The sequence below is a fragment of the Euprymna scolopes genome, chromosome 41, assembly GCF_053919585.1.
Source record: "Euprymna scolopes isolate OS-2025 chromosome 41, ASM5391958v1, whole genome shotgun sequence".
Lineage (NCBI taxonomy): Eukaryota > Metazoa > Mollusca > Cephalopoda > Sepiida > Sepiolidae > Euprymna > Euprymna scolopes.
Genome location: NC_136522.1, coordinates 72,006,934 through 72,022,080, shown reverse-complemented (window position 1 = coordinate 72,022,080; position 15,147 = coordinate 72,006,934). Strand labels below are relative to the sequence as shown.

Genomic DNA, 15,147 nt, shown 5'->3' with positions numbered 1-15,147 from the left:
CACGAATAGGCTCCCATATGGTTGACTATTATAGAAAACTGATCACATATAATGATAGAAAATGTATTGAGACACAGGAATGGGTATGTTTGATCTGGCAGAACGGTGGTTCATTAAAATTGTGGGGTCTGCGTTCGCGCCTGGCCCACAAAGTATGGAAATAAAAAAAAATTAAAAAACGTTTATAAGTGTTTTTGATATAGATGTACATAATAATACTTTGATAAGTATGTTTTAACTTAAATAGGGATGGTATAATAAAATTGTGGGGTCTGCCTTCGCGCCTGGCCTCCATAGAATGGAAATAAGCACAAACTTTAATAAAGACTTTTCATATCTATCTGCGTAAGTATAGTTTGATAATTATGTTTCAGTTTGAAGAAATATGGTATAATAAAATTCTGGGGTGTTCGTTCGCACCTGACCTCCATAGAATGGAAATATGTCACAAAGTTTAACAAGGTTTTTTAATATAGATCCACAGAATATTGTGATAAATGTTTCAGTGTGAACAGGTATGGTATAATAAATTATGAGGTTTATCTATTTTATTTTTACTTTCATCATATTTTGCTTTGGTTTTGATACCCCCAAATTCGAAGCTATCTCTTTATAACCCTTCCTTTTCATAACCTATCATACTTTCATAAATCAGAGTCCATTTTCTGTAGGCTGTTTTTGAACCCAGTCAACGACGGGTACTTTTGCTAGTATATATATATATATATATATGCATATATAAGGAGATTAGAACAACAGTCTAAAGAGCAGAGTTTATTTTAATGTATTAGTAAATGCATTAATACAATTAAAAGAAAACAGTGCTCGTTGTAATGTAAATATATAATAAGCTCGATAGGCATAGATATCCTAGATTGACGATGATACTTACGGGCTTTAAAGGTGAACGATTAAAAGGTATATTTTATTAGAAATATTAAAGATATCCCCTCTTAACCTTACTTTGCCACCCGATTTTATTTTACTTTGTTTATCAACATCAAAATAAGTAATTGTTTTTCTTTATATTTTAAATATTTTCCAGATATATCTGCCTTACTTAAAAAAATGCTAGCTTTATTTTTGGTGTCTTTAAACCCCCACTCATTCTTTTTTGCTGATGAGGAGACTTTGTTTTATAAAATCAAATGATCAAACTATTGTCCAAGACGTATTGTCTATCTCAATAAAAACATTGTTTCCGAAACGATCATACAATTTATTGATTTTGTTTGTTCTTCCTTATGAAACCGATTTTTAATTTTAATTATAAATTATCAATCATTTTACTCGATATATATATATATATATATATATATATATATATATATATATGTATATATATGTCATCCACATACAGTACTGTTTCGCTGTTTCACAGCTCATCAGTGCGGCTAGACAGGCAACTACCTCAAGCCAGGATTGAAACCCGACCGTCTGTACGACAGTCAAGGCTCCTAGCCATAACGCTATTGGCGGCTGCTGAATGAGTAGTGAATTTAACAATGTTTTGACATCGTCCGAAATACTTCCGCTCGATTTGTTTACACAAAGAGTGTCGCTTTATATGCTAATGGTAATTCGTGTATCACTTCTCAATATGCTCAACTCAAGATGAGGAGCATTATTTATATATATATATATATATATATATATGTATAAATAAATATGTGGTTGGTATTTTGTTTATGACTTAGCACAGTTTACCTCCTGAAAAATCAGTCTACTTGTTTTTTTTTTCTTTTTCTTTTTATTTTTTTATTTATTTTTTTTACATGGGGGGGGGGTTCAAGGTCCAGGAGCCACTCAGGAATAAGGGTTATTGTGTGTACAGTAATCAATGGGATAGAATCGTAGTAATAGTATTGGGTATTTGATAAAGTGTCATTACTTAAGGGGGTGGTTCATCAGGAATTTGTTTGTGTTGGACTTGAAGACATCCAAGTTGAATTCGGAGGGGGGGGGGAACAGGCAAGCGGCAGAGAGTTCCACAGCCGTGCAGTTCTAAGAAAGAAACTTTGTTCTTGGAATCTACGTTTTGATTTAGGCACAGATAAATAGTGGGGAAAATTATTGACAGTGGTTTCAGCTAGTCGGGTGTTTTTCGTGAAAGATTTGCGAGGGGAGGGGGACCAGAGAATGGGGCTCAGACTAGCACTGGCCATGGAAATAACGATAAGACAGAGACAGGCTTGCAACGTCTCTTCTGTGGGAGAGAGGTTGCAGGGAAGAGAAAAGGGCGTCCCCCACCAAGCCACGAAGTCTATTTTGTACTCTGTCAAGGCAGGATAGGCTGTTTTTAGCAGCTCCTGCCCAGATGTGGCAGCAATACTCCATCCTTGGACGTACTTGGCTTTTATATAGATCGAGAATTGCATCATTAGTGAAATATCTTCTGGAGCGGTAGAAGGATCCCACCATTTTCCCAGCGACCTTGCCCACAGACTTGATGTATGTGTTCCATTTCAGATCAGGAGTAACGGTCAAACCCAGAAGCTTATCAAAACATGGGGCCTCCCCTAGACGAGAGCCATTGATTTCAATCGATGCCAGATGGAGATCAGAGAGTTTATAATGTAATGATAGGAGCTTGGTCTTAGATGCATTAAAAGTAACCAGCCACGTCTTTCCCCCCCCCCCTGAACCACGCGCTCAAGATCTGAGGAGAGAGAATCAGAGAGAACGTTGTCATTTGCGGCCTTTGATGTGTTGCCATAGATAGTCGTGTCATCAGCATAGATGTCAACGAATGATTTTAGTATGTGTTTTGGGAGATCATTGATGTAGATCAAGAAGAGAGTTGGGCCCAGGATGGACCCCTGAGGGACTCCAGCATTAATATTGTGGGCCTCTGATTTCTGCCCATCAACCACTACTCTTTTGAGCCTACCAGAGAGAAATGATTTAATGATAGAGAAAACCTTTCCAGTTATACCATAGCTGGAAATCTTGTGAAGTAGGCCTTTATGCCATACCTTATCGAAGGCCTTTTATATGTCGAGCAATTGCTCTAGAAATGAAGCCTTTGTCAAGAGATTTGCTAATTCTATGTGATATAACTGTTAGCACGTCTGCTGTAGATCTAGCAGAACGGAAACCATATTGCGTGTCACTAAGAATGTTATTTCTGCTGAGGTGGTTGACTACTTCTCTATTTAATATGGATTCCAGCAACTTATGACACTCAGGAGACATTGGTCTGTATTGAGAGGGAGATGACTTATCACCTAAATTCTTAAATACTGGGCATACTGATGAGGTTTTCCAGGGTGTTGGAAAGCACTTCTCCTTAAGGCAACACTTAAACAGTTTCGTAAGTATGGGAGCAAGTTCTGGTTGTAGCTTTTATAACACTATAATTGGAATACCGTTAGGGCCAGTTGCTTTACTGGAATCAAGGTTCTTGATTAGCTTGGCGACCTCACGCACAGATATTTGTATGTTATCTAGCGTGTTGTAGGAGGAAATACGGGGAGTTGATGGCCTTCGTCGCATAGGGTAGAATTTGCTGCAAAGTTCTTGGCAAATAGTTTGGCCTTGTCGGATGCTGACGAGATGACCTCTGGACCATTGATAATGGTTGGGTTAGAACGCACACTTCTGTTGGGACTGAGTCAGAACTAGTAGGAACCAAGCTGCTGCTCAGCTACTTTAGATTTAACGGATTGAGTATGTAGCTCTCTTGCATTTTTTATTACTCTTTTACAGTGGCTGCTGGTGTTCCTGAAAACCGCTTTAGTCTCAGTGCATCTATTATGTTGGTAGCTATGGAAAAAGTGATTTCTGTGCGCGATGGCAGCAGCACATTCAGGGGAGAACCATGGCTGGCTGTTAGGTTTTTGTTGGAATTTCTTTGATGGTATGAATTGGTTTATGCCTACAAGTAACCATTCGGTCCGGTCTGATACTATAGAGGACACGTCCTTTTTAAACATTGAATGAGCAGACAGGATGTGGTCAATTTTCTCAAATATACTCTTAAAGATAGTAACTCCACTGTTGTGGGGGCGATAGAGGGCAAGTATAAATGCGGTGGTGTAAGCAAGTGCAACCCTATAACACAGAACAAGCTCGGTAACATGCAAATATCCGTACATGAGGTCGCCAAGCTAATCAAGAACCTAGATTCCAGTAAAGCAACTGGCCCTGATGGCATCCCAATTATAGTGTAAAACTTGAATTTACGCCGCTGAAATACACATTTGCCGAATTTTTGTTGGAGGAGCGTCAACGTGTGGGTGCTCAATTTACGTAAAATTCTTCATAGCTTGGAAACTACTCGTTTGCTGGAATTTTAAACGTTATTTTCGTTTTCAACATCCTCCAAAACTTATAAATGTCTTAATTTTCCAAGTTTTTTTCTATAGTGTGGAAAGTCGATTGTCTGCCCCCTTGGCGATCTTATATTCCCAATAGGTGTCGCTAGCAGTGTATCATTCAAAAACAAGATGGTGGGAAGTTTTTCTTCAATAAAATTTCTCATAATATTTGATTTTCTTAAATAAAAAAAAATAAAAAACTACTTGATCGATTTACGTGATTTTTGGAATATGACATTTTCATGCAGTGACAAGTACGTACATTATAAAGATTTTTTTTCAGATTTTTATAGTAAAAAAGATTACTTGTGGCCCATTTATAGACTTGCACCAAAAAATTTGTATATAAGGTTGTCTTCACACAGATTCTCATCTTTATGGATAGATGTGTTTTTTTTTGTTTTTTTTAAATAAAAGAATGGCATTTTCATTCAGTGATCCGTTCTAGAAAATGAACTTTGAGTTTATTTTCAACAACTTCAATATTTCTAACAAAAGAGGAATAATTGCTGCTTTCTGTGTTGACTTTTAATTTTTGAGTGAATGATATGTGGAGGTTTACAATTCTGTCAAAATATTCATGATCATTGTACTTTTAATCTTCACGTTAAATCTTATCCTTGTGATTTTTTTTTTGATTTTTTTTTTTTTTTTTTTAAATAAATTTTGAAAAATGTTTTAACAAATTTGAAAAAAAAATTTTTAAACTCTGAATTATTTTATTTATTTTCAGTTTGCAAAAAAATCTTGAAAAGCGGCCGAATTACGTCACTCTATTAGAACATCCGTTTATAACTCGAGCTAGAACCCTGGACATCGACATGGCAGTATATGTATCATCAGTCCTGGATAAGTACACCGGTTGGGAGACGTTGTCTGGGTAGGCATTTGGACTTATAGCACCTTATCCCACCCCGTTCTTTCAAATCTGCTTAATGAGGGGTGGGGGACTTTTTTTTTTTTTTTTTTTTTGTTAATAAAACAAACAGCCTTTGATTACATCTTTTTTTTTTCTATGGATTGAAAAAAAAAAAAACAATGATAAACAAACAACCAAAAATTACCCTCCACCCGCATACGATTCATGAGAAAATGGTGCAAATCCAAACTTCAGCCTATTTAAAAAAAATAAAAAAACAGAAAAATCTTTGATGTACAAAACTGTAACAAAACGAAAATGTCATATTCCAAAAATCATAAGGTGAAGTATTATTTTTTTTTCTTTAAAGTAAGAAAATCAAATTTGATGATGAAGCCATGTTTAATAAAGGAAGACAACTTAGTTTGAACTACCAAGATTTTAAAATCAGTTTTGTAATGGTTACGATATACTATCAATCACTAAAAATCATTAAAAAAATCGATTTTCTATTAAAAAACCATAAAAAAAAAACTAGTCATCAATTTAGGTGATTTTTAGAATATGACATTTTTTGTTCCATGACAGGTATGTACATCAGAGATTTTTCTGTATTTTTTTTTTGTTAAGTTTGAATTCTAAATAATAACCATACACACAATAACAACAAAAAAACATAGGACAATAATTAAAAAAAAACAAAAAAACATGGGACAATAATAAAAAAGACAAAACAAATCCAAGTTGCCCCACCCCCCCACGCTGATGAATTTAAAGCAAAATATGCAAAAAAAAAAAAAAAAAATGATGGAAGCTGGCATTCCAACTTTAAAGAACCGCCCGCTCTTCAATGTCCCAACCTATTAATCTCTAAGACTGTCATCTCTACCAAATTCTAATGGAAGGGGGTGAAAAAAAATTTTTTTTTAATAAAAAGAACAAAAAAAAAACAAATTAGGGCACCTGCTAAAATAATTTAGAAGAAACAATAAAAAAAATATTATCAAGGTAGGTAATTCTTAACCTATGAATAAAGTTGTTTTGTTATCAGCCATTGATGCGTTTGCAAATGCATTTGTGTATAATTTTTTTTTTAATACCGCTAACGAAAGAAGGTAACTCCAATCGTTAAAGAGTTATTGCCCTTGGGCTTAACAGTTTCTTTTTTTTTCTCTAAAATGACGCGACCTTCCCCGACACAGCCACCAGCCTACAACCCCAACCCACAATTGTCATCTGCGCGATTTGCTCATATTTTTTAAAAACGAAACACAAAAAAATGTTTTAAATTGTCAAAAAAAAAAAAAAAGAAATTGGATGATACGATATCAAAGACGAAATGAACTTGTGTGCCTGCATTGAATAAAACTATCTGCTTCTTTGATTACTAAATTTTTGCCGTTTTTTTTTTTTTTTTTTTTTTTTTTTTTTAATACTAAATTTTTGTGTGCTTATGCAGTTTAGCAAAGATACTAAAAACTGAAAATAAAGAAAAATCTATCATTCATTTCATAATTGGCGCGTACATAGATTTTTTTTTTTTTTTTAAATATCTTTGCTAAACTGCATAAACACCAAATTTTACCCTGTTGTTTTTTTTTTCTTTGTCACTGCTTTTCTCTCTTTCTTCGTTCCTTATTTTTTTTTTACCCCCCCCCCTTTATCTTTACCTGATCTATATTTACTCCGTTTACTTTTTTCATCGATCCCCCCCCCCCATTTTTAAACATTTGGAATTTGGCAGGGTATTTACAGCTAGTACCTCTCCACTGATCCCTTAACCCAAATAATAAAAAAAATTACTTTATGTATATTCCATCCAAAATTATAAAAACCTAGAAACTAAAATGAAACTTTAAATACGTAACTACACAAGTCACAAGATTATTAAATCTCTAACACCTGCACAATTTGACGATAAGTTACATACCAAGATGCGTTATATTTGTACTGCAGAGTATATTGCAGCAAGTAGACTCCATTGTTCACTGTATATATGAAGGGCATTCCAAAAATAGTGCCTTCTATTTTCTTCCGCCCAAATGGATCAGACGAAATTGCATTGTTATGATGAATGAACTTATGCATTCATGACCTGAAAGTTCCTCTCTTGCAGATATAGTTTGTGTAAGACTCTAAGAAAGCAATCCTTGTCGTGGACGTGTGTCAAAAGCAGAGATGCGTCATTGAATTCCTGGCGAAACTGCATTGAGAATGATGGTAACTATGTAGGAAACTAAATTTCGGAGCACAAAAGGTTGCTCGTTTTAATGGCACCACTCCCGTCTATGTAGCTCTTCAACTTTTTTTTGAGTAAAAAAAAAAAAAAAAATAGGAGCCTTTACTTTTGAAATGACCCTTGTATACTGTTTATCCATCGGCGACTCTATTTACAATACTCTGGTTGTTTTAGTGATGCTCGAATAGGCATGCATGTTCAACTGATATGCACACACTGTAACCTGGATATAAGAGACTTATTCTCTAAGCCTGGCAGTTCTTTTATATCTGGGGTTTCTTATAATCGGGTTACACTGTACATTAACACAGGCTCTAATTTTAGAATCAGAGAAAAATCTTATATCCGGTTTTCTTATATGCCGAGTCTCTTATATCCGGGTTATGCTCTGTCTGTGTGTGTGTGTGTGTGTGTGTCTGTGTCTTTTATATAGGAACCAACTGAGATAATAAAGTTCAACATACTAGATAGAGCAATTAAAGGAACAAGAAAAAATTTAAAATCAAAAATTAAAACGAGGAATTTTAGAGAAATTCTTAACCCATGGGTTTTCAAATATAGACGCTTTTCATCAGAAGTATGGAACACTTTTTTTTTTTTCTTTTTTTTTCTTTTTTTTTTTTTTTTACATGGGCATCACCACTTATCAAGGCAAAGAGGCCACTCGAGGACAAGGGTTAAAGAGTGTACAATAGAAACTGGAGAATATAGTAATCGTTAATAATGGAAATTCAGTAAATTTGTTAACTTATATGGAACGGTTCATCAAAAACTTGTTTACGTTAGACTTGAAGACAACCATATTGTAGTTAGCTGGAAAGCAGGAAAACGGAAGATAATTCCACAGGCGTGCAGTTCTAAGAAAGAAGCTTTGTTCATGGAATCTACGTTTAGGTTTAGGCACAGATAAAGAGTGGGGGAAATTAGTGATAGTGTTTTCTGATAGACGGGTGTTTCTTGTGAAAGTCTGGCGAGGGGGGGGGGACCATAGATTGGAGCTCAGCCGAGCACCTGCCATGAAAATAACGATAAAGCAAACTCGCAACATCTCTTCTATGAGAAAGAGGTTGCAGGGAAGAGAAAAGGACATCTCCTACAAGGCTACAAAGTCTATTTTGAACTCTATCAAGGCAGGACAAGTCCTTTCTAGCAGCTTCTGCCCAGATGTGGCAACAGTACTCCATCCTTGGACGTATCTGGCTCTTATATAGATAGAGAATTGCATCAGCAGTGAGATATCTACTGGATCGATAGAAGGATCCCACCATTTTTCCAGCGGCCTTGGCAACAGATTTGATGTACGTATTCCATATAAGATCAGGAGTAAAGGTCAAGCCCAGAAGCTTGTCAAAACATGGGCCTCCCCAAGATGAGAGCCATTCATTTTAATTGATGCCAAATGATCCTCATTCAATCCTGGGCAATGTTGGGTCTCCCTGCTTGTGTGTGTATATATATATATATATATATATATATATATACACACACACACACACACACACACATATATATATATAAACGTAACTTCAACCATCATTTGTATTATACATAAATAATACAAATGATAGCTGACGTTACATGAATGAAAAGGAAAACCTAAAATAAATAAGTGGTGATCAACGTTTCGCCCGTATTTCAGGGGGCATCATCAGGATTTGGTTAATGCAAGTGAAGAGAGAAAGAACTTTAGGTTCCTTCCGATTCTGGAAAAGAATTTATACATGTGCGTGTAGGGAGGTTGGATTATTTTATGCATATATACATTCAAATTTCACTTATATACAAATATATTTGCATATGTACTGAACTGTTAAATGGTTTGTTTGCTTGTTTTTATATTTGTTTAATGTGCTTTTATCTATATTTATTTTAGCTAATGCGTTATTAATATTTATTTTAGCTAATGCGTTATTAATATTTATTTTAGTTAATGCGTTATTAATATTTATTTTAGCTAATGCGTTATTAATATTTATTTTAGTTAATGCGTTATTAATATTTATTTTAGTTATGCGTTATTAATATTTATTTTAGTTAATGCGTTATTAATATTTATTTTAGTTAATGTGTTAATATTTATTTTAGTTAATGCGTTATTAATATTTATTTTAGTTAATGCGTTATTAATATTTATTTTAGTTAATGCGTTATTAATATTTATTTTAGTTAATGCGTAATTAATATTTATTTTAGTTAATGCGTAATTAATATTTATTTTAGCTAATGCGTTATTAATATTTATTTTAGTTAATGCGTAATTAATATTTATTTTAGTTAATGCGTTATTAATATTTATTTTAGTTAATGCGTTATTAATATTTTAGCTAATGCGTTATTTATATTTTAGTTAATGCGTAATTAATATTTATTTTAGCTAATGCATTATTAATATTTATTTTAGCTAATGCGTTATTAATATTTATTTTAGCTAATGCGTTATTAATTTCGTCAACATTATATAAGGAGAAACAGTTAAGAATATACGGAATAACTACCCATTATCTATATAAATGTTTTGCTCTTTGATTATTTTATTTCCTATAATAGGGAGCTAAATTGTAGAATCCTTTATTTATATCTATATATAAAGCTGAATGTCTGTGTGTGTGTCTGGTCACGAATAGGCTCCTATATGGTTGACTATTTTAAAAAACTGATTACATATAATGATAGATGTATCGAGACACAGGAATGGGTATGTTTGATCTGGCAGAATGATGGTTCATTAAAATTGTGGGGTCTGCGTTCGCGCTTGGTCCACAAAGTATGGAAATAAAAAAAATATAAAAATTTAAAAAAAAAAACGTTTACAAGTGTTTTTGATATAGATGTACATAATAATACTTTGATAAGTATGTTTTAACTTAAATAGGGATGGTATAATAAAATTGTGGGGTCTGTGTTCGCGCCTGGCCTCCATAGAATGGAAATAGGCACAAACTTTAATAAAGACTTTTCATATCTATCTGCGTAAGTATACTTTGATAATCATGTTTCAGTTTGAAGAAATATGGTATAATAAAATTATGGGCTGTTCGTTCGGGCCTGACCTCCATAGAATGGAAATATGTCATAAAGTTTAACAAGGTTTTTTAATATAGATCCACAGAATATTGTGATAAGTGTTTCAGTGTGAACAGGTATCGTATAATAAATTATGGGGTTTATCTATTTTATTTTTACTTTTATCATATTTTGCTTTGGTTTATCTAATTCGAAGCTATCTCTTTACAACCCTTTCTTTTTATAACCTATCATACTTTCATAAATCAGAGTCCATTTTCTGTAGGCTGTTTTTGAACTCGGTTAACGACGGGTACTTTTGCTAGTATATGTGTGTGTGTATATATATATATATATATATATATATATACACGCACATAAATATAAACTAGATCAAATATCTGGAACAGTTTCTTGTTATTGATTAATGTGGGTGGTGTTTGATCAACACTGCTAGGGAACCATGCTTTAATATATTGTTTTGTTTTGAAATCCCCAAAACGGTGTTTCATGGTGAACAACTGATGATCCCTGAAATAACATTAGGACTATTGTGAATTCAAGAAAGCAAGTTGATGCAGTAATTGCAGTTGATTAAATGACTTACTAAGTATGTTTTCCAATTAACGATAAAAAATATAAAAATTAAATAAGTTTTCTTTATATATTTTTAAAAGTTTGTGTGTGTGTGATATTTAAAAATGTAACAGTATGTTTTAGAGTAAGTATTGTCTTGTAAAGGATACCTGCATTTTGTGTAAACCATGTTTATAAATGGATAGTAATTATCTACGAAACTGGCTTTGATAGAATTGAAATGTTTTAACTAATCTATATTTCTGCTCATTCCTTTCTTCCTTAGTCTGTTGGCCCTGTCGGTGGGGCATTAGAATTCACCAACTGCCCCCCTGCAGAGGGTAAAAGTCCCTCAATGGGGGTCCTGGATATGACCTTAAACTATGTCCAGTGGTGAGGCCCCAGCTTGTGGGCTTTGGGGAGTGTGGAGCCACCCTTTAATTACCATTGCTCCCAGGTCCACTTTGACCCGGAGTGGTAGTACCTGTTAGGGTTCCAACTATGGGTTAAATAGAAACCGACTTGAAAACAACAAATATATTCTATTAAAAAAAATTTTTCTTCAAAATCTTTGGATTCGGCATTAAATAACCCGAAAAGGGTTGATATGCCGTAAAACAAAAACAACCAACCAATCCTTAGTCTGTATGTTACGCTTTAAATTAATTTTCTAGCACAGTAGAGAGAAAGCCAACTTTCTTTGCAGCAGCCTTGACAATGTCTTCGATGTATTTGTTCCAACTCGTGCTGCCTGTAAATATTAAACTGAGGAGTTTGAATAAAAAGCTCTCGGGAGCATATTATTAGTCATGGTAATTGGTGGTTGAGAAGGAGTTTCGTAATTGTTAAAGGAAAGAATCTTAGTCTTAGCAAGATTAAATGTTACCATCCGTTTATGTCTTCATCAGGAGGAGCACAGATTGATGCTCAGTCAAGCATTTCTCATGGAAATGATAAGAGCAGGGAGATTTGCAACATCTCTTTTTTTTTTTTTTTTTTTTAAATTGCAGGTAGGAGAAAATTTTCTAAGCTGGTTTTTGAACCCTCTCAAGGTAGAAAAAGGATGTTTTAAGCAGCTCCTTCCCAGGTACTCCAGGTTAGGACGTATTTGTGTCGTATACAGATAGAGGATCGCTTTGAGAGTGAGATACCATCTGGGTTTGAGAAACAATTAACAGATTTCCAAGCGAGTTGCTCAATCTGAAATCAACTAAAGTCATGCTGTCCGTCTGGTCGAACACACAATTTTTGATGGTGAAACTGCTTCAAAAATAAAAGGTTAAATTTGCAAAATTTGCATTTTAAAAAAGGCCAATTTGGAAGCCTTGGACAAAAATATGAGTGACTTCGCGTTGATGTAGCCTAGTTTTTGAATATCATAATAATTATATATGATCATGGTTGTAATTATATATGATGATGGTTGTAATTATATATGATGATGGTTGTAATTATATATGATGATGGTTGTAATTATATATGATGATGGTTGTAATTATATATGATGATGGTTGTAATTATATATGATGATGGTTGTAATTATATATGATCATGGTTGTAATTATACATGATCATGGTTGTAATTATACATGATCATGGTTGTAATTATACATGATCATGGTTGTAATTATACATGATCATGGTTGTAATTATACATGATCATGGTTGTAATTATACATGATCATGGTTGTAATTATACATGATCATGGTTGTAATTATACATGATCATGGTTGTAATTATATATGATCATGGTTGTAATTATATATGATCATGGTTGTAATTATATATGATCATGGTTGTAATTATATATGATCATGGTTGTAATTATATATGATGATGGTTGTAATTATACATGATGATGGTTGTAATTATACATGATCATGGTTGTAATTATACATGATCATGGTTGTAATTATACATGATCATGGTTGTAATTATACATGATCATGGTTGTAATTATACATGATCATGGTTGTAATTATACATGATCATGGTTGTAATTATACATGATGATGGTTGTAATTATACATGATGATGGTTGTAATTATATATGATGATGGTTGTAATTATATATGATGGTTGTAATTATATATGATCATGGTTGTAATTATACATGATCATGGTTGTAATTATACATGATCATGGTTGTAATTATACATGATCATGGTTGTAATTATACATGATCATGGTTGTAATTATACATGATCATGGTTGTAATTATACATGATCATGGTTGTAATTATACATGATCATGGTTGTAATTATATATGATGATGGTTGTAATTATATATGATGATGGTTGTAATTATACATGATCATGGTTGTAATTATACATGATCATGGTTGTAATTATATATGATCATGGTTGTAATTATATATGATCATGGTTGTAATTATATATGATCATGGTTGTAATTATATATGATGATGGTTGTAATTATATATGATGATGGTTGTAATTATATATGATCATGGTTGTAATTATATATGATCATGGTTGTAATTATACATGATCATGGTTGTAATTATACATGATCATGGTTGTAATTATACATGATGATGGTTGTAATTATACATGATGATGGTTGTAATTATACATGATCATGGTTGTAATTATACATGATCATGGTTGTAATTATATATGATCATGGTTGTAATTATATATGATCATGGTTGTAATTATATATGATCATGGTTGTAATTATATATGATGATGGTTGTAATTATATATGATGATGGTTGTAATTATATATGATGATGGTTGTAATTATATATGATGATGGTTGTAATTATATATGATGATGGTTGTAATTATATATGATGATGGTTGTAATTATATATGATGATGGTTGTAATTATATATGATGATGGTTGTAATTATATATGATGATGGTTGTAATTATATATGATCATGGTTGTAATTATACATGATCATGGTTGTAATTATACATGATGATGGTTGTAATTATATATGATGATGGTTGTAATTATATATGATGATGGTTGTAATTATATATGATGATGGTTGTAATTATATATGATGATGGTTGTAATTATATATGATGATGGTTGTAATTATATATGATGATGGTTGTAATTATATATGATGATGGTTGTAATTATATATGATGATGGTTGTAATTATATATGATGATGGTTGTAATTATATATGATGATGGTTGTAATTATATATGATGATGGTTGTAATTATATATGATGATGGTTGTAATTATATATGATGATGGTTGTAATTATATATGATGATGGTTGTAATTATATATGATGATGGTTGTAATTATATATGATGATGGTTGTAATTATACATGATGATGGTTGTAATTATATATGATCATGGTTGTAATTATATATGATCATGGTTGTAATTATATATGATCATGGTTGTAATTATATATGATGATGGTTGTAATTATATATGATGATGGTTGTAATTATATATGATCATGGTTGTAATTATATATGATCATGGTTGTAATTATACATGATCATGGTTGTAATTATACATGATGATGGTTGTAATTATATATGATGATGGTTGTAATTATATATGATCATGGTTGTAATTATATATGATGATGGTTGTAATTATATATGATGATGGTTGTAATTATACATGATCATGGTTGTAATTATATATGATCATGGTTGTAATTATATATGATCATGGTTGTAATTATACATGATCATGGTTGTAATTATACATGATCATGGTTTTAATTATATATGATGATGGTTGTAATTATATATGATGATGGTTGTAATTATATATGATGATGGTTGTAATTATATATGATGATGGTTGTAATTATATATGATGATGGTTGTAATTATACATGATGATGGTTGTAATTATATATGATGATGGTTGTAATTATATATGATGATGGTTGTAATTATACATGATCATGGTTGTAATTATATATGATGATGGTTGTAATTATATATGATGATGGTTGTAATTATATATGATCATGGTTGTAATTATATATGATGATGGTTGTAATTATACATGATGATGGTTGTAATTATATATGATCATGGTTGTAATTATATATGATGATGGTTGTAATTATATATGATGATGGTTGTAATTATACATGATCATGGTTGTAATTATACATGATCATGGTTG

The 15,147-nt window shown here is 32.2% G+C and overlaps 1 protein-coding gene across 1 annotated transcript in view; it reads left to right on the top strand.

Moving 5' to 3' along the window:
- The window catches only part of LOC145266619 (dual specificity mitogen-activated protein kinase kinase 3-like), a 90,761-nt gene extending 84,658 nt beyond the window's left edge, over positions 1–6,103 (top strand). Inside the window, exon 9 of the mRNA XM_080122525.1 lies at positions 5,053–6,103. Coding sequence (XP_079978651.1) covers positions 5,053–5,203 — 151 coding nt within the window. The 3' untranslated portion in view covers positions 5,204–6,103. The remainder of the gene's footprint in view (positions 1–5,052) is intronic.
- Positions 6,104–15,147: the final 9,044 nt, after the last annotated feature.